The sequence below is a fragment of the Lissotriton helveticus genome, chromosome 8 (genome assembly GCF_964261635.1).
Source record: "Lissotriton helveticus chromosome 8, aLisHel1.1, whole genome shotgun sequence".
NCBI lineage: Eukaryota > Metazoa > Chordata > Amphibia > Caudata > Salamandridae > Lissotriton > Lissotriton helveticus.
The window spans coordinates 344,727,392-344,752,937 of record NC_136069.1 but is presented as its reverse complement, the minus strand read 5'-3'; the positions used below and the strand labels follow the sequence as shown (position 1 = coordinate 344,752,937).

Here is a 25,546-nt window from a genome sequence, read left to right as displayed (position 1 = left end):
CGTTTTGACCTCGACAACAAGGTTCATAAGAAGGGATAAGTGAATGTATTGGTGCATAGGTCTAACTCAACTGAATTAAAAGCACTCTTCATTTTGAGAAACATTTTAGTAACTTTTCCATCGTCCAATTTTTGTACAATCGACATTGAAGTCAATTGAGAATGTAGATTTTAATTCAAGGCATCAGTCTTGCCGGAAGCTTTTGTGGGGCTCAGGTCACAAACGCAATGGAGGGCTTTTGTCTGCTTTTATGGTGACACATAATGGTGGCTAAGGTTATCTGCCTTATCGAGAATACATCAATGTGATAAATAGATAGATTTAGCAGTGGCATTGCAAGTCCCTGGAAAAAGCAGGTACTGAGACAAATTGCTGCTGTGGCCCCCATTGTGATAGCCAAGCAAAACATTAAGGGGCAGGTTTATCAACACTTGAAACTTCTGCAAAGTCACGCAATGGACACAAAGTAGCCAAAGTATAAAGTGTTCACTTTCCATCGCAAAACTTTTATGTTGCACTACAAAATAACCCTTATAGTAACACAAAGAGACCATAGGAGCACAAAGTGCTCCTTTGCTTCAACATGCCTCATGGGTGGTACATGGTTGTTCCCACACTATCACCTGTTGTTTTTTTAATACAAAGCTCTAGCTACTACAATTGGTAGACAGGGCTTTACACCAAAAAATAATGCCTCCTTGAGGTAGGTTCTAATAAATCAGTCTGCCTCCTAACGGTTTCGTTGCCAATGCACAAGGCGTTTCCCTCAATACCATGGGGTCGCAAGGAGAAGAAGCGGATTGGAAGCTTGAGCCATAACTAAACAGCAGGAATGCACGAGGTCAGCCTTGATGAAGTAGCCTTCCCACTCCATGCTCTACTAGCAGTCTGTCAGTATTTTGTAGGTTCAACTTATAATTACTACTCATCATCATCTTTATTCAATTTTTTTAATAAAGCCATAAAACTATAGATAACATTTTCACATATAACATATCTTCACATCATCATTGTACCAGACATAATAAAATCTTAGGAGTAAAATTGAAGAAAAACAACTTAGCAAACTTCATGTGATACAATTGTGAGCTCCTCATAAATATTACACCAAACAGTACACATTCACAACTATACATAGGCGTAAAATCAGTACTTGTTGCGAATCTTTGAAGGGCTTAAAATATAGTTCAGAACAGCATATATAACTTCTGGGGTATCCAAATCATAAAGTAGGCCAGAGCCTGTTCATGAGAACTTGCTCCTAATGTTAAAAGTAAAGGGCAAAGAAACTGCCTTCTCTGTGTAATATAAAAAGAGCAAAATAAAATTAAGTGCTTAGTGTATTGCTGTGCAACACCATCACAGGGACAAGGAGAAAGAGACAGGAACCAAGTACCCAGTTCTGGGGAAACTACTAAGAAATGTAAAGTTTGAAGGTGAAGACTTGTCAATAAAAAGCGTTGCCTTTCGTTCAGAACTATCTGTAAGTAAGGTGCCCGCCGAAGAGGCAAAGGTCGGGGAAGTTCTCTAGCTCTAATACTACTGTTCACCCGCAGACTAGATTTACATGGTTTTAAAAAAATGTTTTAATTTGTCTTAATGAGACACCTTCAAGACATTCTGGGTTGGAGAAATATTCAGGTACACCCATCTTTGTGAAGCTATTTTTAATAAATTTCAGCCAATTAATTTCTAGAGAATTTTCCAGAGCCAAGCAATCACTCTTTTGCATACAAAAGTGGGCTTCCGGGATGTTTCCAAGTTTTAAGCCAAAGTAACAACGGCTGCAGTTTTAAATGGTCTTCCAGATTAATCAAGCCCAATTCTTTAAGACAAAATGAGGCAGGGGTTGCGAGCGCCATGATTTGCCGCAAATACTACTAGCCAGCCTCCCACAACTCCTGCAGCAGGATGTGACGTCGCCCGCGCGGCAGGAATCAATCTCTTTTTCTGATGAAATACATTGTAATACTTCCTGCAGCAGCTGGTACTACCTCAGACAGCATGCTCCCAGTTAGAGCAGCGCGCACACGCCACGGCGTGCTGCCAGCTGCCACTCCAGTGTAGTTTTAACCAGCGCTAGCTTAAGTGACAGCTGAGGCGCTATGTGTGACAATGCATTTCAGTGCGGTGATGCGATGCACCACACTGACGTGCGTTAGTCTAACGCCTGATGCGTGGTACTTGGCAGGACTGGGGAAGGTTGTAGGACAGCCAGAAGCCTTCTTAAAAATATATTCTCGATTATTTGAAGGGATTTACTATTGGAGTAACCCCAGACACCAGCACCAAATGAAACAATAGAAAGGCATTTGCTTTTAAACACACAAAGCAATTATTCTATTGGCTTACTCCCTAATCTTTTAGAGAATCTAAGAACAGTGTCAATTGCCCTTTGAAAGCGCTGCTCAGAAATGGCGAACCTGTTCCACATTAAAATACTTGTTTTTCAGTGAACCCAAGATGCCATCGAAACACTTCACACACACTTACAAAGCAAAATCAACTTTTCTTTACTGATATCCTACTTATCTGTCATGTCAGTAAATTACCTAGCACTTAATAATAGTATCAGGCTGCTTTAATAGAGTTCTTATACTGGTTCTAAATGCAGAGAACAGGTGTTACTATTACACAATGTAATGGGACTTAAGTTACCTACCTGACAAGGATGGAAGTGGAAGGGCGAGATTTTGATCGATACCTTATCACTATTGATCCAAACCTCGATCTGGTCGACTGAACCTTTGTTGCCTGTCTTTGAGGAAGAAAGTGCATCTCTTACCAAGCTAGCGCACCCAATAAAGGACTCCGCTCCCAAAGATCACAAACAACTTCTAGCTTTCAAAAGTTTATTGTAAGCTTAGGATAAGCTGCAAATACAGGCATCTCAGAATGAGATTCACGAGATACACAGGTCCAACTACATACATGTGCTCTCTGAAAGCCCTCAGACGAGCAACGGAAATTACTAACACAAGTTCTAAGAATAATAAAGCTATCAGCATTGACGCATATTGAGATCTCTCCTTCATTTAAGTTGGAGGAAAAACGCACAGGTTAGGCTGTCCCTACCCTGCTCTAGATGGTATCCCTACTTAACCAAATCCCAACCTAACAAAGGTGTCAGCAGTGAATGACCCCCAAGGGAAGTCACTCACTCTTAGTCTCTTGGTGAAAACCTATAGTTCTCCAGTCATGACCCCTCTCTGCCTACCCATCCGCTCTCTAAAGGGTCCTCAGGTATCTGCTCTAACTCCACCCAGGGGTGCTGTCCCTAATACAAAACAGTCAACAACATTTGAGACGCCCCTCGTGAGACGCCCCTCACGTGGTGTAGCTTCTGGCTTTTTCCATGCTGCTTTGTATTGGGCCTCATACGTTGGAGTTGACCTTGCTTCTCAGACTCTTCTCCGGCCCGCTGATACCCCTTAAACATTCCGGAACCCTCCTCCATGTCTGGGCCGTCTCCTGAACAGACCTCTATTCATTTTATTTATAATTGGATTCCCCCTTTTCTCTTGCAGACAGACATCTGCAGCCAAGATCCCAACTCTCATAGACTTCCAAAAAGGTTCGCAACATTTCTTGGCCCAGACATGTACGTGTAAACCAACGTTAAAACATTTCAGGCCTACAATATTTCTCATAATGATTATAGCATTCAACTTCTTCATTAATTAAAGCATGTTAATACTCTTATTCTATTATTCAGTAAACACATCTATAAATCATGGCCCATTAATGCAATGACCAAAACATTAGTACAATCTATGTCGTGAAAAGAAACACCTTCCCCTTCCCTTCTAGCACTGGCCCTGAGGCCTACCACATTCTGCGTTTAACCACATGCCATCTTACATTTTAACAGCTACACGACATGGATTCAGGAATAATCACATCTAATAAAATCATATAGTGTCACACATTTCTGTATTAGTTCCACTTCTACTTAAATCTCTACATTAGCTATACATTCAGAATATAATTGCAGATACTATTAGCACTCATGGCATTTCTCCTCATGATTTGTGCTTACTACAGGTAAGTGTGATGCACTCATACATTTAGGTCAGTTTGCGCTCTCTCAGTTCCCCCCTTTGATGACCTCTCGGGGTCATCACTAACATTTAAACTGCAGTTATTGCTAGCATAACTTGTCTCTGCGCTTCCAGAGCCCTCAGACTCCTGTACTGATTATCTTGTATGGCAGCCAATCTCTGCAGCTGCTCTCTTTGGGCCCTTTCTGACCTTTTTGCTCTGTACCATTTGAATACCCTCACCAACCCCCACAATACGATCCCACAGATCAATATTATGATGATAGGTTTCAGTATATACCACACAAAGCTTTTGCCTAGGGTGGAAATCCACCCTCCAACTTCACTCATTCCGTGGCCCACCTTTTCCCAGACATTTTCTCTACTCAAGTCTTCGATCTCCTTGTGAATATCAGTTATGTTCCTAATAACTTTCTCAAGGGGCTTTGAATTGTCTGGAATGTAAGTACAACATTCCTGGACCTTCAAAGCCTTACAGACTCCGCCCTCTTTTGCTAGTAGGACATCTAACGCAAGACGGTTCTGAAGAACCATAGCCCTTATCGATTGCATCTCTCCTTCTACCAGCATTAAGGACTGAGCAGTGCTGGCAGACAACCTGTCGACGACTGTTGCCAGTCGTCTAATTTTAACATCATTAAGGATTAGTCCCAAAAGAGGGAACATAGCTCCAAAGACATCTCCAACCATTTCTGCATCTCCTACATCTCTCCTTCCCCTCGATGATGTCTTGCCCTCAATGATCTCTAAGTCTTGTGCATGATATATTTTGGGGAAGACAATTGCTAGGTAACATGATCCATACCAGTTGTCAGGTAGTCTCACGTAGGCATTTCTTCCACATACAAAATACACATTTGGAATCACTTGCATTCCCTTCAGGAAATCTTTAGTATAGTACTCTATATTGAAAGCATGTTCACAGTCGACTTCTCCCACGTATACATTTTCATAATACGTTTTGGCTCGGTGAAGACATAGCTTTCCTCTCTGCGTCTTATCTAAAGCTATTGGACCACTACTACCCTTTCTCTTGTGTGCCTTCTCTTCCTCGGTCCAATCTGTTTTCCATTGTCCTGATTTTTTCAAAATCTTTTGTCTCCTGTAACGATCATCCACCTGCCCTATGAACTTCTTCTCGACTTCTGACACCTTGCATGTCAGGTTATTTCTACGGGCATGTGAAGTATCTAAGGTAATCCAAGGAATGAAGAACTTGGCCAATCTGTCTTCACTCTTCCAGTAGTCCCATTTGTTCATCTGCTTATAATTTGGGACTTCTGGCAACACTGAATCATAGTTGGAGAAATAGTATTCAAAACTATCTCTCTCATAAAATATACTAAGCAATAAGCTACATGTAATGCCATATGTCAGCGGGAGGTGATGATATCTAATGCCTTCATCTACAGACGCCGGCAACTGCATGCAGACGTAACAGTCCTTAACCTCCATGGCATCCACGTATTCATATAAGAGTTTAGCATAAGCATTTGACCTAAAGTCTCCTTGGGACTCATCTACGTGTAACCTGCGGGCTTCTGCAGCTAATAACGCTTTCTCTTGAGTGTTTTCCCTTTTCTCACCAGCAACAGTGGGTGTAAGCGTTTCTACAGATTTCACATCAGTTACCTTCGCCTCTTCCTCATGTCCCTTTACATAAGAAATTGTTACCACTAAAGCTATCAATATTATCACTCCTACTATTAGTGTACCTATTATACATTTAGCTCTGCGGTTCTGGGTGCCGGCTTCCATTTCGTCAGACAATATGGCTCTCTCTTATCTTAGCAAAAAGTTCTTTTCTTCTCGTTCCTTTACAGTCTCTTTTTAATCCTTTTGTCTTTAGAATCCACACAACTGGAAGCTGACAACCTTCTTCGCAAAAGTCCTTTAACAGTTCAATAAAGACAACCCTAGCCCTTCTCCATCCACTCAAGGGAAGTTCCCTAATATTCTCTGCTTCCTGGGCGCTAGGTAATCTTCTTTTTCTGCTCGCTTTATTTACAAAGTCCTTTAAGCATCTACTATCAGGTTTGTGCCTGCAGCTTCGATAGCAAAGTTCAGTATTTCCAAACGAAGATTGTGCTCTTCATGGGCTGTTATCGTTGTACCAAAGTCGGGGAATTGCAATTCTGAGAGAAACATATGTTTTAACTTGCTGAGGCGGGGAGGTCTGGGGAGCATGAATGTTAGTGACCCTTCTTGTTCGACTCCGGGTACCAACAGTCGTATTTCCACGGTGACGATGGGCTCAGAACTGGACACCACCACCGCTCGGATCCTCCCTGTCTCCTGTTTCACAGACATTTGTCGCCAGATATGTCCACTCAGGGGTGGAGTATCTTCTGCTAGGCACACGCACTCTTCTTGACCTTCTTCGGTCCGGTGCTTCAGCGCCCTGAACACCTTCTTCCGGGTCTGAGTCTTCTGATATCGGAGGAAGGGTTATCTCTGGAGTTGACCTCAAGCTAGAGCTCCTTCTTTGCGGCCAATTAGCTTCTCCACGTGCCCTTCTACTCCTTCTCCTTCTTGTCTGTTCTCGCTCTCTGTCAGACCTGTCAGTGTCTGACTCGTACTCCCAGCTACTTTCTCCTTCTGTAGCGTCGTCTGTTTCGCTGTTGTACTGACCGTCCTCAGCTTGGTCAGACTCGTTCCCTGCTTCCGCTGGCACCTCTACAGCTTGGCTAGCCCCCTCTATGGCTTCTCGGTCCTCTGTTGGACGTCTATCCGAGAGAGGAGCTGTTTCTTCCAGAGGTGCTGGAACCCTTCGCGTATGTGACGCGTGGATCCAATTGGGCAGGCCTCCCACCTTCACAGCCGTGTTCGTGATCAGGATGATCTGGAAGGGCCCACGCCAACGAACATCCAGGCAGCTTCTTCTCACATGTTTTTTCACCAGGACCCAGTCCCCAGGGTACAGGTCATGGCACGGGCCCTGGCACGATGGAACCTCGGCAGCCTGCACCTGAAGGGACACAGAACGAATGGCGTCAGACAGCCCCTTACAATAGTCCAGGATCATATCATCTGTGATATTTAACAGTGTAGTAGTTGGGACAGATGGCAGCCTCATTGCTCTCCCCATTAACACCTCATGTGGTGACAACCCCGTTCTTCTGTCTGGGGTACTACGAAGGCTCATGAGGACCAATGGCAGGGCGTCAGGCCAACTCAGGGTCGTTGAGGAACACACTTTTGCAATTCTGGCCTTGATCGTACCATTGATCTGCTCCACAATTCCTGAGGCTTCTGGTCGGTAACTGCAATGCAATTTCTGATCTATGTTCAGAGCCGCACAAATCATCTTCACAAGCTCGCTGTTGAAATGCGTTCCCCTATCTGATTCCAAAAAGGCCGGCACCCCGAAGCGCGGAATGAGTTCCCTAAGCAGTAACTTGGCCACTGTGAGGGTGTCGCACCTACGTGTAGGGTATGCCTCAACCCATCTGGAGAATACACAAACAACCACCAGGACATAGCGGAGGCGGTTGCACCTCGGCATTTCAATGAAATCTATCTGCATTCGATTGAATGGACCTCCAGACCTTCCTATGTGACTCAGTGCAACTGGTGTTCTTTTTCCTACGTTCAGCTGCTGACAGGTCACACAACGCTGGCACACTGCTTCTGCTGCTATTCTAAACTTAGGATTGTACCAGGTCTGTCTAAACACTCTCAGCATAGCATCTCTCCCTAAGTGTACGGGACCATGTATGAGTCTGGCCATTGGACTCACCATCTCATTGGGCAACACTGCTCTGCCGTCTGCTGAGACCCAAAAATGGGACTCACCCATTACACATCCTGCCTTTTCCCATGTTTCTTTTTCAAAATCAGGAGCATTTTCTTGCATGTTTGACAGTTCATCCCAAGTATCAACAGTTTCCAATATCATGGCTAATTCAGTCCTTACATTTATTCCACCCACTTCCACCTCTGTGAAAGAGTACCCTTGCTCCGCGCAATACCGCGCAACTTCATCAGCATATCTATTGCCTTTCGAAACGAAGTCCTCATTTCTGGTATGTGCGGTGCACTTTACAACTGCGATACCTGCTGGGCATTGCAACGCCTCTAACAACAGGCGCACAAACTCTCCATTGCGAATGGGAGAGCCTGAAGAGGTCATGAACCCTCTTTGAGACCATAACTGCCCGTAATCATGAACCACCCCATAACCATATTGGCTGTCGGTGTATATGGTGACTCGAATTTGATTGCTTGCCAAGCAAGCACGTGTCAAGGCAATAATCTCGGCTACCTGAGCGGAGTGTACTCCTTCCAGGCACCCAGCTTCCACAACTCCAGTAATTGTACAAACAGCATAAGCTGCTCTCAACTGCCCAACTTCGTCTCTTATACATGAGCCATCGACAAAGAAAATTTCGTCTGGGTCGGTCAGTGGCTCATCTACGATGTCGGGTCTGGGTTTGGTGCATAGTTCAGTCACATCGAGGCAGTCATGGTCTGTACATTCATCATCATCCTCGATATCATTTGGGAGTGGCATCAAGGTGGCAGGGTTCAAAACAGAGCATCTCCTGAGGGTCACATTCTCTGCAGCAAGAATAACTTGCTCATAGCGCGTGAGCCTGCTGTTGGTCAGATGCTGTGTTTTGGTCCTGGTCATCAACAGTTCAACAGAATGGGGCACGCACACCTCTAACGGGTGCCCCATGACGATATTTTCACATCTTTCAATGCTGACACCCGTTGCAGCAACGGATTTGAGACATCCGGGCAACGCTGCGGCTACTGGGTCTAAAGTAGCCGAGAAATAAGCAACTGGTCTGCGGGCATTCCCATGGATTTGGACTAACACAGACAACGCGCAACCTTCTCTCTCACAACAGTAAAGCAAAAATGGTTTATTGTAATCAGGCATTCCCAATGCCGGAGCACGACACAGGTCCTCTCGCAGCTGTAGGAATGCCATCAAACAGTCTTTGTCCCATGGTACCGGATCGCTCACCTCCTTGTGCGTCAGTTTTTGCAAGGGCTTTGCTTTCAGTGAAAAGTTCGCGATCCACTGTCGGCAATAACCCACCATCCCTAGGAACATCCTGACCTCTCTCTGTGTCTTAGGCGCATTCATTTTCATGATCGCCTCTATCCTGTCTGGTGACACCTTTCGTTTGCCTTTCTCTATTCTGTGTCCCAAGTACTGCACTTCTGTCAGGCAGTACTGCAATTTTCCCGGGGACACCTTGTGCCCATTGGCAGCTAGGTGATTTAACAAAGCAATGGAGTCCTCCCTGCAAGCTTCTTCTGTTTCTGACGCCACGAGGAGGTCGTCTATGTACTGGACCAGAACTGACTTCTGGGGCAGTACTAGACTTTCAAGATTTTTCTTCAAAAGCTGGTTAAAGATCGATGGGCTCTCTGTATACCCCTGAGGAATGCGACACCATGTTAGGACGCGACCTTCCAGCTTAAATGCGAAAAGAAAATGGCTTTCTTCGTCCAGAGGGATCGAAAAGAAAGCCTGACAAAGATCGATCACAGTGAACCACTCAGCTTGGAATGGAATCTGAAACAGTATCACTGATGGATTCGGCACCACTGGACAACACGAAACGACTATGTTATTAATCTTTCGAAGGTCCTGTACTATCCGGAATTTCCCATTTGGTTTCTGCAGACCCATAATCGGGGAGTTGCATGGACTACCCACGATTTCTTTCAGTATTCCCTGTTTAATCATGGACTCGATCACGGGTTTTATGCCTGCAATCGTTTCTGGAGTCAATTTATATTGGGGTGTTCTTGGGAACTCAGCATGCGGTTTCACTACAATTTTCACTGGGTCCACCCCTTTGACCAATCCTATCTCTTCCCCAGTGAAATCCCATACTTCTGGTGCCACTGTCTCTCTCAAGTCCCAGGGGAGCTCATCTACTGTCAAAGTAGGGTACAGCTCCACGCATATTCTTGAGTTTGCAACTTTGAAGTCTGCGTCATCATCATTGGTCAATACCTCCACTCCCTGAGGTGTACAGTATATAGTACAATTCAATTTACACAACAGGTCTCTCCCTAGCAGACACACAGGACTTGAATCGCAAACCACAAACTGGTGCTCATCGCTGTACTTCCCTATTTTCACCTGTACCGGTTCTGTCAATTGGCTGGTTATTCTCCTGTTTGCGACCCCCACCACTTGTATGGTCTCTCCAGACATGGGCAGGTCTGGAACTGCAGCTGATCTGATCGTGGACCTAGTGGCTCCTGTGTCCACCAGAAATGTCGTGGGGCACCCTGCTACTTCTGCTTCGACATAGGGTCCCCTCTGGTCCACCTCCAAGGCTGCCCCGAGGGTGCAGTCTTCTCTTTCCACTCTCTGTCCGGTTAATGGGTCCACATAATAGCACTCTTCTCCTTCTACAAACAGGGGCATCTGTCTATAGGTCTTACCCATAGTCCCTACTCGAGGAGGTTGCGGGAACTGGGCTCGGGGAGGAGCCCCCCCCCCTTTGAGCACCTTTCCCTGGTATGGCGTCACCCCTCTTGTAGGCGCGCTCTGGACCTCTTCCTCCTCTATCTCTTGTTCTCCTATCTCTACCTTGTAGGGACACTCGCGTTTCCAATGCCCCACCTCGTTACACTGGTGGCACCTAGTCGTTTTCTTCAAGGCAGCTATGTCTAATCTGGGTCTAAAGGTGGAACTCTCCTCATTGCCCTTGTTCTGACTGTACTGCTTCTTTCCTCCTGTACCTATTCCTTGCTGCTGTTGCTGCAGTCCCCCCTTTCCTGCTGCCTGCATCTGTACCACCATCAACTTTTCTTTTAGTTTCTTAGCCTTGGAGTCTATCTCATCACAGCAGTACCTGGCATACCTCAGTATTTCGTCTAGGGGTTTATTTTGCCAACAAATCGAGTGTTGCTGAATCATTAAACTAATATCCGGTCTCAGTCCCAGGACGAACTTGGACACGAATTGCCCTATGTCTTTTGGATCCATTACATCCAGGCCGCTATACTGTTTAAACGCCTTCAGCAATCTCTCGTAATATTCGTGGACGGTCTCTTTGGGTTCCTGTCTGGTTCGGTCTATTCTGACCCAATCTATGTCTTGCATTGGCACTTTCTCTTTCAGCCAAGTCATCACTCTCTCGAATTTTGCCATCACAATCTCGGACGGCCCATTAGTCTTAGCATCTCTCTCCGGCTCCGTTGTGGGCCACTCAGCGCTAACCTTGCATGCTGTCCACAGATCTCCTGGTACTACAATGTCGAACAGCGTGTTCAGATCTATCCATAGGACCTTTGAGATTTTTACAAATCTCTCGACTTGCTTGTACCACTCCACTGGGTTTTCCCGCAATTTGGGGAAGGAGGTGGTAAAAGCAGCTAAATCTCCCCTACTCCAAGGGACATGCACATAGTTCCCATTGGCAACTTCACGCAAAGGGTATGCTTCTATTCCCTGCAGCCTTCCTGGTGTCATACCAAGCGTGCTTCTCCTGACGGTCCCTTTCTTGGACCACCTCTCTTCCCACTTATCTAGTGCCCTCCATGTCCTTATTCCAGTGATCAGTTCCCTTATGTGCGTTTTCAGCCCAATCGTTCTCCTCTCATCTAGGTCTCGATCTGTGTAATGTAGCCTGTGGTTACCCTGTAATGCTTTGGTTCTTGACAGGTCCACCATATATTTGCCTGCTAGTTCGACTAACTTCTCATGGATTGCTCTCGCTTTTCGAGTGATGTCCTTTGCCATATACAGTATTTCATCCTGCTCATACATTTCTATTCTTTCTAAAGGCAGGGTACCATCTATCATGTCATCCAGGTCTGACCTTAAGCTGGCGACATCGAGTCTCTTAGCTTTTATCTCAGCTCGCAATATGTCTTTCGAAGGGGGCTCACTGGTCTCCCTACCATCCCAACTCCGAGCTCTACGTTTGGGCTCGGGAGAGTTAATGAGTGCTCTCCCTTGCTCCCATCTCTCCAGGTCCCATGCTCGGCCATCCGATCTTGGAAGGTGATGGAACACGGGCCTGTTACCCCCACTCTTGCTCTGCCCACTCTCTTCTTCTTCTCTCCTTTCACCGTACGCCTCTCTGTTATTTTCCCTCTGGTCGCTACTCTCCCTTTGCCTAGTATCGCTCAGTATCCGATACGATCCTTCCTGGTTCCCCATATTCCCTGGGCTGCGCTCATTTCCGTCATCACAGGGACTATGATGCGACCTCTCACAACTCCCATTCAGTTCTCTGGTGTCGGGCACACAGTGTGGACACTTAAAGCTGTTTCTGTACTCTTGCGCTCTCCTCTCCCCTTCACTGAGTATTGGGCACGCCACCCCTCCACTCCCGGGGCCCCCGTTTTCCAGGTCTGTTCTATCCCCACTCCGGGCCCAATGGGTGACTCCCCTACTATCTCTCTCTCTCCCGTCCCACTCCGGGTTGCTCTCCCCAGCCCCGCAGTGAGTCCGAGCTCTGCTGTCCTGACTTTCCCTTTCAGCTTCTGCAGCTATGATGCTCTTGTGAGCCTCCACTGCCTCATCCCACTTCTTCATGTACTCATTTAGCTCTTGAAAGGATTTTCGTCCAGATCCCCTCAGATCCACTGGCCATCTAGGGCCCCCAGGGTCCCCTCCTGGATCCCCTGCTGTGTGCATCGGGGTGCTCCACTCTCTTGGTATCGGCATCTGACTTGGGGAATTAATCGTATCGTTCCTCCTTGCCGTCCCTGCTCTTTCTCTGTCCTTCCGTACCCGTTCTTCCCCTCTTGCTCTTTCTTGGTCATATATCGATATTATAGGACCTATGGTAACAGGTACCTGTAGTGCATCTGGTAATGCGTAGGATGTGGCGCTCTCCGTTTCCGGCGCTCTTTGTACCACAAACCTCCCGACTACCTGTTGCACCTGACTAGGCTGGGACAGCTCTTTCTTTGCCTCAGGATCCCACTCTGAACTGGGAAGCGGTCCATGCTCCCCTGCATTTCCCCCCTTTTCTCTTTCACTATGCTCGACCTCCCCCCCTACTCTATTATACGGGGGTGGCCTGTCTGTCAATAATCTGTTTATCAGGCTGTCCTCTGTTTCGCTCTCATCATCTTCTTCTAGGGGGCTTTTATTTCCGGGCACCTCTAACACCGGGTACAGTTTATTTACTTCCATGTTATGCACTCTCCATCTTTTAGCATCCGCATCCCACCTGGCATCCTGCACTGCCCTTACCGATCGTTTCACCCTTTCTTGTCGTCTGTTCATATTCTTTTCATGCGCTGCCCTAATCCATGCATCAAGAGCTTCAAACTGGGTCGGTCTAGGCAAGGGTCTCATTGAGGTCATGACTGATTTTAATCGATGTAACACCTCTAATCTGAACGTCCCGTACTTCGGGAACGTCAGTTCCTCATTTCCTTCCGTAATCTTACTCCACTCTGATATCCAAAGGATCGTATGCAACCCAACATTCACTGCCATGTAACGAGCCGGCGTACCCTCCGGCGGGGCTTCTTCCCCTTCTTCCGATCCCCGCTTCTCTTTTTTAAACACCGCTCTCAGCCATTTAAAACACTTCATAATTATATGCACAATATCCAGCCTCGCTACTCTGTTTACTTCCTGATGACAATCCACCAATCCTAACGCGGCTTTGCTAACTTGGCCTATCGCAGCGCGGTCTTTCTCCGGTCGGCCAATCACGTCGCGACACTTTCTGACGTCTTTGCTAGCTGGCCTATCACAGCGCGGTCTTTCTCCTGTCGGCCAATCACGTCGCGACACTTCCTGACGTCACTTTTCTCCGCTTCGCAGCAGCACCCCTCCTTTCTCAACTCGTCTCCCGGTCATGCATGCGTCCCATTCATACACCGAAAAATGACTACTTCCGACCAAGCGGTCACTTCCCTCGACTGTACGTCCACAGTCTATATGTAATTGTCAACACAACTGACGAAATGTCTATCGTCTCTCTGATAGGTTGCTTACACACACAGTAACCTCCGACCAGCGTCCGTTACTCACGCACTCACTCTTACGTTCCCCCTATCTCGGTCTTTCGGGTGATCAATGGTACCTCATGACCCCCTTCACTCCAGTTGACAATTACTCTGGGTGTCCGATACACCCGAACCACTTAAGCTCTCCTTGAACTTAAGATTTCCACCGGTTGCGCGCGCTCACAACCTGTTCCACAGTCACTCTACAGACATTCAACTCCGCCAGACATTACAACATAGATACAATACAAAACACCGCAATCTAACACGCATAACCCTTTATACTCACTCTCGACCGATACTGCTGCTTTTTCTGTCTCACGTCATCCGGATCTTCTTCAGCGGGCGGTTCTTCCGATCATCGATTTCTAGGGGCCTTGGGGTAAGCTAACCTGGCCTAGGTCACCGTCCTCAAGAAGGCAACCATCCTCTATAGCTACCAACTGGAAGGGCGAGATTTTGATCGATACCTTATCACTATTGATCCAAACCTCGATCTGGTCGACTGAACCTTTGTTGCCTGTCTTTGAGGAAGAAAGTGCATCTCTTACCAAGCTAGCGCACCCAATAAAGGACTCCGCTCCCAAAGATCACAAACAACTTCTAGCTTTCAAAAGTTTATTGTAAGCTTAGGATAAGCTGCAAATACAGGCATCTCAGAATGAGATTCACGAGATACACAGGTCCAACTACATACATGTGCTCTCTGAAAGCCCTCAGACGAGCAACGGAAATTACTAACACAAGTTCTAAGAATAATAAAGCTATCAGCATTGACGCATATTGAGATCTCTCCTTCATTTAAGTTGGAGGAAAAACGCACAGGTTAGGCTGTCCCTACCCTGCTCTAGATGGTATCCCTACTTAACCAAATCCCAACCTAACAAAGGTGTCAGCAGTGAATGACCCCCAAGGGAAGTCACTCACTCTTAGTCTCTTGGTGAAAACCTATAGTTCTCCAGTCATGACCCCTCTCTGCCTACCCATCCGCTCTCTAAAGGGTCCTCAGGTATCTGCTCTAACTCCACCCAGGGGTGCTGTCCCTAATACAAAACAGTCAACAACATTTGAGACGCCCCTCGTGAGACGCCCCTCACGTGGTGTAGCTTCTGGCTTTTTCCATGCTGCTTTGTATTGGGCCTCATACGTTGGAGTTGACCTTGCTTCTCAGACTCTTCTCCGGCCCGCTGATACCCCTTAAACATTCCGGAACCCTCCTCCATGTCTGGGCCGTCTCCTGAACAGACCTCTATTCATTTTATTTATAATTGGATTCCCCCTTTTCTCTTGCAGACAGACATCTGCAGCCAAGATCCCAACTCTCATAGACTTCCAAAAAGGTTCGCAACATTTCTTGGCCCAGACATGTACGTGTAAACCAACGTTAAAACATTTCAGGCCTACAATATTTCTCATAATGATTATAGCATTCAACTTCTTCATTAATTAAAGCATGTTAATACTCTTATTCTATTATTCAGTAAACACATCTATAAATCATGGCCCATTAATGCAATGACCAAAACATTAGTACAATCTATGTCGTGAAAAGAAACACCTTCCCCTTCCCTTCTAGCACTGGCCCTGAGGCCTACCACATTCTGCGTTTAACCACATGCCATCTTACATTTTAACAGCTACACGACATGGATTCAGGAATAATCACATCTAATAAAATCATATAGTGTCACACATTTCTGTATTAGTTCCACTTCTACTTAAATCTCTACATTAGCTATACATTCAGAATATAATTGCAGATACTATTAGCACTCATGGCATTTCTCCTCATGATTTGTGCTTACTACAGGTAAGTGTGATGCACTCATACATTTAGGTCAGTTTGCGCTCTCTCAGTTGTCTGAGTCAGGGATTTGAACTATGACCTATGGATCACCCTTTAATGGAGCAGCGGGAGCTTATCTCACTGAGCCATCCTTTGCTTTTCGTGGGTATGTGCATCAGGGGAAAGTACTGCACTACTGGCAAACCTGCAGCAGTCCCATGTGGCGCAGTTAGTAGTAACCATGATCATAAGGGCGGCAGATGAACCAAAGCAGCTTTGTAGTACAGGCGCATTTGCCGTTTCATCCTCAGGGCGCACTGCAGGTCATAAATCGGGACAACACCTATTAAGGATTTGAGGAAAGGATCGAATGGATAAATAATCTGACTGGGCAAGCCCTAATTCCAAGGCCCTCATAAAAAGGTAATACCTGAAAACTGCCCTGCTCTTGTATATAAATGACACTTTCACGGCCAATGCCTCGCCTGCAATTTGTGTTCTGGGTCGAGAGGATGTTGTTCTTCGAAGCCATCGTATTGGTTGGTTTACCATCAACAGGGGAAGTTAACTAACTTGTTTGCAATGCAGCCTTACACCTAGCTCTTTGATTGGACTAGAATTGCCCAAACAAAGTCTTAAGGAAACAGGAACTGTTATCGAACCGCCCAGTGTTGTGACGGCGAATAGTTCTGAATCTTAAAGAAAAACACCATTCAAACTACAAATGCGATAATACATTCTCATCTCGCATCCATTTTCTTGGTGCGTTTTACACAAAAAAGAGTGAAACGTATTTTCACCAGTTGTTTTTTGCTCCTTTGTTAAGATACTTTTCGTTCTTCAGAATTTACATATCATGCCATGTGGTAATTGTTTAGCAAAGAATGCACTTGGATTGAATTACAAAAATAACCCCTCGTCCAGTGCAGCATCTAAGAAAGCGGTCAGTGCCAGCGCATTGCTTTGAAAAGCCTTGGGCCATAGGGGTCACTGCTTATTGGCGATGATCGCTGAGGTGCTGATAGGGTGTGAGTACTGGATGGAATTTGCATAAGTGGCTTGGATGTGCAACCTCAGTCTGAACTCACCTGCAGCACCGAAGGTTGTGCTCTTTCTCCAGTGGGATCATAGATTAAGCCTGGAGTGTCAGGCCGCCTGAAGGCCTCATCTAACACTAGACAGATTGACATAGATCCATCATAATGTTTCAATTCTAACAGCCTAAATAATGTGGAACTCAAAGTATTTTGCGGATCTGCTCTGATGCCAAGGGTTCAGTACACACCAGCTAGGCATTGTGCGCCTGTGTGAGTGCATCCATAGTGCACATGGACGGTGTGTTTTTCATTTTAACTACCAAACTGAAAATATATGTTTAGCGTTCAAACTCCCTTTCTTTTTAGGTCGAGCCTGGTCAGAGCATGCGCTGCTCTGCGAGGCATGCTGTATTCGAGCATGGACTTGAAGCTCCATCCACTCTCCGCCCATAATTTTCATTGGCTTGTGTCATTGTCCTTTGTAAATGCTGGCTTCTGATTCGTTAATAGGCTAGTTAGTCCCTCCTTAGTAAAGCCTTGTCTTCATTTGTAACCTCCCATGAGGACGGTCTCTTTTAGTTCTGTTGTTACATGGTATGTCTTATTTAGTCTGTAAGCATTATTTTCTTTAATAAGTTTCTCCTACTGCAGTCACAACGTGCTTTCCTGAAATATTCAGAGCACCATGCACACCTGCAGTTTCCAAGTAGCCGGGGACAATGGTGGCCGCTTCTTTGAATTGAAATTTGTCTCGCATTTACAAGAGTTTGAGTTATTAGCATTGTAAATGACAATGCCGTTTGCCCTTTATTTATGTGTTAATTATCAAAACAGATAAATAAAAGGCATTGTCATTTACAATGCCAATAGCTTAAACTCTCGCAAGTGCAAGACCAATTGCATTGCAAATGCTTGTTTGTGGGTGGTGGCAGGTGAGAGGAGCAGTGCTGGGAAATGACACGTGGGCCTGTGGATGGATCGGTCTCCATCAAAAGCCTTAAAAAGCCCAATGAGCAGTGGCGTAACAAAGAGGCCCGTGCCGCCCCTGTAGTGCGGGGGACCCGCGCCTCAGTGGGCCTCCTCCGGCACTGTGCACAGGCAGCAGACACTTGCTTGAAAGCTCCTGACTGGGTCTGGAGCATGGGGGGCCCCTTCCATTGACTTTGCGAGAGCCCCCCTCAAGGTTAGTTACGCCACTGCCAATGAGGGCTGTTACAGAAAAGTTAAGTCAGGGTGAAAGATAGTTTAGTCGCACAAAGTTTATTGTATTAATCACATAGATTACAATAGATATGTGACACAAAGATAGTTTTTCCTAAAAAATTCACATTTATTAAAACAGAGAAACAAACCTTAATTAACCCCTTTGCAGCTGGGGTAATTCCCCTGCTGTGCTGGGGGGCGGGGGGCGCGCACGGCGCCCCGGTGCTCATGACGAGCTCAGCTCGTCATGAGGCACAGTGCTTGTGTGCTCATGACGAGCTGAGCTCGTCACGGCCACACCCGTTTTCTTGGAACATTCAGCACAGCAGGGGAATTATCCCCGCGTGTGAGCGTTCCACGGCTCATGACGAGCTGAGCTCGTCATGAGCACACGAGCACCGTGCCTCATGACGAGCTGAGCTCGTCTTGAGCACGGAAGGAGTTAAGGCAGTATTTTTTTTAATTTTTTTAAAGAACCTTTATTGTTATAGTGCGGAGATACAAACATGGGCCTACAACCAGTCCGGCCGGCCGCTATTCAAATCGATTAAAAGTAATGTAGTATAAAAACATACAGCGGTCCGGAGTTCAAAAGCTGAGTAGCATCCAGGATATATCATATAATTAAAGTACCATGCGATAATAAGGATCTGAGACGGTTCATTTTGTAATAATGAAAAATAAAATGAAAATCAATGTCGCATAATCACACACACCCCTAATACAGCTAACTAAAGCAAAAGATTTTACGCCAGTGATGTACATAGATGAAAAAGACGGGGGAGGGGGTATATGAGTCAGGATAGATGCAATAAACACTAAGCAATCATGGCGAACTAGCCCCACCCCTTCAAGGCGAAACACAATATGGGAGACATGGAACACGACGACATCGAAAAAGGAAAAGGGCAAAGGGCCATAGAAACAAAGATAGAACAAAATAACAAACCCATCCCCCAACCCTCAACCCTGCACCCCTGCAAAAGGCTACGGCCTACCCCCCCAGCAGCGTGCCTGTCGCCCTAAATAAGAGACCCGAAATACAGAGAAGAAAATGAGAAAAAGAAGAGAAAAAATACAGGAGAAGGGCCCTCGATCTGGTTATCCGGCCACTCCCACCTCCGCGTGCAAAAATCGTATAAACAGTAATGGTAGAAGAAGTACAGGCAGCAGCAATCACGTATAACGCAATCAATGACATCCCCGCTAAGCGCCCCTCAAATCACCATCAACCAGCCATGAGTCCCTCCATGTTCCAATCGAATTCACCCCTGGCCTCGTTTGTCAATAGTACCAACATTGAACCATCCCTCAAACGGGATACAAAGTAGCACAAAGGGTCCGATTACACCGGGAGGGTCAGGCAGTGTCGCCGCTCCATAGGACCCCAGCCACCGAAATTTCGCCGATGATGCATGGCGGAAGTCTGATTGGAACAATGTCAACACCGCCAACAGTCTCGAGTCCGAACACAGTCCCGCCAGACACGGAAAGGGAAACACACGATGCGGGAAGCGCCAAAACCCTGACGGGGCCGCCCAAGCCGTGTATCGATGCTGTTCCTCCACTTGCCGATCAGAGAAAGGCCCCGGTGAGACAATCACATGTGCCACAGGTGCATCCACAGGAAGCTCATGAACCAAATCTATCCACGTCTCTAAGAATGTAGACTCATCCGGGGAATACGTCGATGAAGCAGAGGCAGACACATCGGCGCCTCCTTGAGAGCGATCCGTGCCGTTACAAGATGGCGGGACAACAATGGCGGCCATCCTTTGTCCCAAATCTCGGGCCTCCCGGATCAGGGCTGTCTGCAGGGTTGTCAGTGCAGCCAGTATATGTTTGGGCGTGGGCGTTTTCTCACATAGCCAGACCCCGGGATTCTCTTGTGCACCGGTTTCTCTGCCCGGGTGAGGGGTGCACGGGAAAGTATCATCCGCCATTTCAGCTGTCACGTTCTCTTTCCCCTCCACCGCACCTTAGGAGCGGGTCCGACCCCCGGAATGAGCAGGATTCACAGCGGGATCTCAATAGTCAGGGCAGGCAGCAGAAAGGAGAGTCACCAAAAGGCTAAACAAGCTCCCTGCTGCCCGGGAGGCACCCACCGGTTACCAGGGAGGGCTGTTAACATAACCGGGTAGCACACCGAAGGGGAACTGGGCATCATGGACTCTCTCCGTCCCAGCTATTTCGCACCTCCCGCAGGGCAACCCACTATTGGGAGTGGGTTGGTATCATCTCTTCCGGCTCGCAGATCTCAGGTTCTCTCTGACCGGCTTCCCATCGCAACCAGAGGCCGCTGGTGTTGCAATCACGGCCAGACACTCTCCTCACTCGAGATCCCGGCCTCAGCACCTCGAAGGCCGCCAAAGAGACGGAGACAGTTCTTCGGGTCTACTGCGCGGTGGAGCCTCAAAAGCAGATGGTAAGTGAATGCTTCCCTTCACCTACTTAAATTAGCAAATACTGCTCAGGTTTATCGCCAGGATATATGTGCGGGGTGGGAGGGCTCACGGAGCCAAGCGGTTATGCAGCCATCCCGATCGCCATCTTGGCTCCTCCGCCAGTTAAGGCAGTATTAAAAAGTATTTAGACTAGGGAAAACGACTTTTACCAAACATGATGCAAGACAGATTAGAACATGGACTATCAGGTAACTAGGCCTGTCATAGCATGTCCATATCCGCATATGGGCCAGTCAACTTTTGCCCCAATGGCTCGGCTCGTGGTTTGGATCCAAGAGTCAAGTCAGATTCTTGGCTCGCCCGTCCCCCACTATAAGTATAGACACTGCCTTTTCTAGGCACTCAAATGCTTTGAACAATTCTTGGTAAAGAAACAACTTTCAGTAATAGAATATATGTGTGTGTGTGTGCGCATGTGTTTTTGTGTGTGTGCTCGCATTTGTACATACAGTGAATGAGTGGCAGGTTAAGTAGCTGGATCTGGGGGCAGAAGTGTTTTGCTACTGCATTGTGATGTAGTCAGAGCTTTAAATGGGCCAGTACTGTTAGGTACTGAGTACTGACACTTTTTTAATTTGAAAGGGAGAGTACCTGATCTTCTCAAGAAAAACATAATACTTTTAATTGGAGAGTACCAGCACTTCTCAGAAACAAGCAGGTACCCTGGTACAGAGTACCAACACTTCTATTTCTCCATTTCAAGCATTGGATGTAGTGTTCTTTAAAGAGGTGAGTCTTCAACTCTTTCCGAACTTGGAACTGAGTTGAGGCATGCCTATTCGAGACACGCAGCCCAAAACATGCACATTTGAAACATTCAATCTTATCTTCATTTATAGATTCTGTTGACACTCCCCCCCCCCCTTCAAGTAATATGCAATGTTCTGAATTTTGCAGCCGACGTCGCCTGAAGTTAAGACTGACTACCTGTCCATCATCATGGACCCAGAGGAAGTGCCTTTAGATGAACAATGTGAACGTCTTCCCTATGATGCAAGTAAATGGGAGTTCCCAGTGGAAAGACTGAAACTAGGTAAGCATGTCAGGTCAGTGCTTTCACTGGCTAAGCAGATATTATTTTACTGTTTTTTTTTTTAATTGTTCCCATTTTAACTGGTTCACAAAGAAATTGTGGAGGAAATAAAGTTGGACTATTAAGAAAATAAGTACATTTCACGAAATACACCTCATAATGTTTGTTCCCATATATTTGTAATGTAGTAACCACTGACTGTGGTCACATACTGTGCAGAAAAATACCACTGCACTGAAGAATAAACTGCACATTGGGCCACATTGTTACACAACATTCCCTAGTGTGCTAAGTATCCCAGTGATTGCAGAACATCATATAATAATAATAATCTTTATTGCATGATTAATTAAAATCTTTGCAATTAGGCAATAAAAACAAGAAGGAGAAAAGTACATGAATAAAGCATTTTGAAAAGCAATTTTAAAAAACATTTGGAGAAGTTATAAAAGTAAAAGAAGAACCATGCGGGTGGTACAGTACTATGCATTAGTGAAAAAGGTCTTTCCCGATCAATTGTGTCTTTGGTTATCAAAGGAAAATAGTCTTGAAGAGCAGAAGCCATACACGCTAAGTCAAATTCAATTACTAACCGCTGGGTTTAGGGCCGTGTTGACTAATTTCATAAAGCGCACTAGCCTGCATGCTAGTTGGATGTCTTCTCCCTTAAAGCTCATCAACAGAGCTTGTCTACGACTTCGCACACGTCTTTGGTTCCAAAGCTGTGTTAGTAAGCTCTTTCAGATACTATCTAGAGCTTTGCAGCTGCACAGCAGGTGCAGAACATCGTCCTTAGCATTTTCGCAAAGCCTGCAGTTGGGATTGCAGTCCAGGCGCATCCAGGGGGGGAGGTGTACTTTAGATGGTATTACCCCCATCCTCAACCGCAGAAAGTCATCTTTCGCCTTCCTTGAAAAGCCGGTGCTGAGGTATGGCTGTGGTGAGGCACTGATGTAGCCTTGAATCACAAACCACCCATGGGACCTCTTGGTTAGTACTGCTTTGTCCTCTTCCAAGGAAATTGTTTTTACAGATTTATTGACAAGACGCTTGAAGCAATTGTGTGTACAACTCGAGTCCCAAAGATCTCTTAGCACGAGGGAATTAATGGCTGCTTGGAGGTAGACCATCGCAGGGGAGTCCTTGTTTTTTTTCTGTTCTTTCAAAAGATGGGCATTTAGAGAGTCTGTTTCCGCGTTCTTTACTTTGTGCCAGCATTTTACGTATGCACCCTTGCGTGCGATTTTCTGCTTCTGTAGGCCAAACTCGAGCCTTAGCTGTGCTGGGGAAGTGTATGGAGGAAGCGCGAATAGTATTCGCAATGTTTTGCTGACCACGTTGTCTAAGGTGGTCTCATCCTTCCCTCTCATACATTCACTTCCATATGTAATTGACGGCAGCAATTTCGCACGAAATATGTCTAGCAAGGGGATTAAATTTGGGCCCGCTATTTTATTTTTGATGTTTTTTAATGCAATGGCCAATGAGATCCCTCTGTTCCTTATTGATGTTTGTTGTTGCTTGAAGGAGCCATTTGAGTCAAAAATTATGCCCAGATACTTGTATTCTTGGACTATTTCCATTTTTTTGTCTTGAAGAGACCATTGGAAAACATGCTTTTTTGATTTTTGATTTAGTACCATCACCTTGGATTTTTCTGTGTTTTCAGCGAATTTGCTCGTGGTGTTGATGAGGTGTTGCAGGCCTACTGGTGTTTGACTGATTAGTATCAGGTCGTCTGCGTATAGTAGGTTGGACAGCGTAAAACCCCCTAGCTTTGGGGCATGGTGGTTGCAGTTATCCAGATCTTTGAAGAGGTCGGACATAAAAAGGTTGAACAGGGTCGGTGCGAGAACGCACCCCTGTTTCAACCCTTTTGTGGTTGGTATTTCTTTTGACAAACAGTTGTCGGCCCCCAGTTTTACTTGGATCCAAGTATCTGTATGTAGTAACATCAGAAGTTTCAGCAATTTGGGGTCAGCTCCCCACCTTGAAAGTTTTGCCCACAGTTTTCCTCTGTCAACGCTGTCAAATGCAGCAGAAAAATCGATGTAACACACATATAGTGGTTTTTTGTGTTCGATTGTAGCATCTATCAACAGGGAAAGAGCTAAAATATTTGTCGTGGTCCCCAGATTTTTTTGGAATCTGGTTTGATTAATGGGGATTAATTTTTTGCGTGACGCCCATGCCGTTAATTCTTCCAAGAGAAGCCCCGAAAAGTATTTGGCGTCTATATCTATAAGATATGAGCCTATAGCCTATAGTTCTTTGCCTCGTTCTTATTGCCCTTTTTGTAAATTGGGGCAATTATCGAACCCCTCCAGGAGGATGGGAGTTGTTCGGCCCTCCAGATTTCTATGAAAAGAAGGAGCAATTGATCGGCCCAATAAGTTGGATCTTGCTTGTAGAGGATGGGTGGAATTCCATTTGGGCCAGGAGCTCCCTCCTTCCGGCCTTTCGCGATTCGACCCTTCAACTGGATGGTTGAACCTGGGAAGTTGGACTCCTCAACTAAGGGTTTTAAAACCGTCAGGATAGCTTGGCAAGATTTAGGGCTTTGATGGTTTTTACATGAGCCTTCATCGTTAAAGTGTTTAAACAGAAAATTTGCCCAGGTGTCCTCAGTGATGTGTGAATTCACACCATGGGCATTCGGATTCTCTATGTTGTTGATTGTTTTCCAGAATCTTGCGCTGTTGTTGTTTTTTGAATCATAAAGCAGTTTCGCCCAGGTTTGTTCAGTGGACTCCTGCTTGATTCGCCACAGGATTTTGTTCTTTTGACACTTTAGTGCTCTCAGTTTGGTCATTAGGTCGTTATCACTCCCGGCTTTCCGCAGCTCGCGGAGTGTACTATTTATGGCCGTTTTTATTGCCTTTAAATCGGGAGATAGAAGAGTCTGAGGATGTTTTTTTGAATCGCTAGTGGGCCGGACGGGTGTTTTTTGGCCTGTCTGTACATCGATTTCTTGAGACAATTTAGACTTGGAATTCGAGAGGGCAAAAGATTTCAAGAAGGACTCCCAGGCAGTAATGTTACCAGCATTCAGTTCTGCAGCGCTTTCCCATCACTGCTTCGCATCTTTCGCTAGTCGCTCCGGATCACTGATGTTGCACTTAATTCTTTTACATTTTGTAGTAGTCAATAGCATTGGGCCATTGGTGGGAAATGTCAGAGCTGTTCCTTGAGCCTTCAGTGTCAATTTTTGCGGGAGATGGTCGCTGCAGTCGAATATGCCAATTCTAAAGGCTTGTACTAATGTGAACATTGAAAAAGACAGGAAGGTGTAGTCGATCGCCGAGCTGGCCGTAGTGTTGTGAAAAGTTGCAGTTTGGGGTCTGTCCCCCAGGGACCGGCCGTTTATCGAAATCAGGCCCAGGTTTGATAAATCTTCCATTAACCTTTTTGATAGGTTTGCCAAATTGCCCCATGGACATACTTCCAGTGCAGAACATCATATGATTTTAAAACATTGTGATGTATCATGTGGCCATATGTTCTCAGAATATTGATGCATAATATGATTAAGTGCGCCCCCACACCTCGTAGAACTGAATATAAATATTTGATGCCCTATTAGCATTGTGTCACAGAAAATTCCCAAATGTCCTCAGAATGCTGTGCCATAGAATATGCCATTGTGGCTGAAGGCTTGCGCAACATTGTGCCAGATATTATGTGCATTGTTATGGTGGATAAAATGAACAATTTAATTCGGGAGAACATGCAGGTCACTATTCCACCACGCTACACAATTTGCTTCAAATGTTATGATTGTGTTATAAGTAAATAAAGTATACAATTATTTTTAGAGTTTTGGGTAGAGTTTTGGGGTCCGAAACTTTCGTACTCAAAATTGAATTGTCAGTTATGTTTGTTCGGGATTAAATAAAACAGGGCATTAAGCAGTTGCATGTGTGCAAACTGCAAATCAGGTGGATGCTCGGAACCCACAGTTAGTGGGCCAAGTAATGCTTTTCGGACAAACCTTTCAGCCCACCACA

The 25,546-nt window shown here is 45.8% G+C and overlaps 1 protein-coding gene across 2 annotated transcripts in view; it reads left to right on the top strand.

The window, feature by feature from the left end:
- Positions 1-25,546, top strand: part of FLT1 (fms related receptor tyrosine kinase 1) — a 370,086-nt gene that overhangs the window by 242,375 nt on the left and 102,165 nt on the right. For both annotated transcript variants that reach the window (XM_078657127.1, XM_078657126.1), the window contains one exon: positions 21,404-21,539. In XM_078657127.1, coding sequence (XP_078513253.1) covers positions 21,404-21,539 — 136 coding nt within the window. The remainder of the gene's footprint in view (positions 1-21,403; positions 21,540-25,546) is intronic.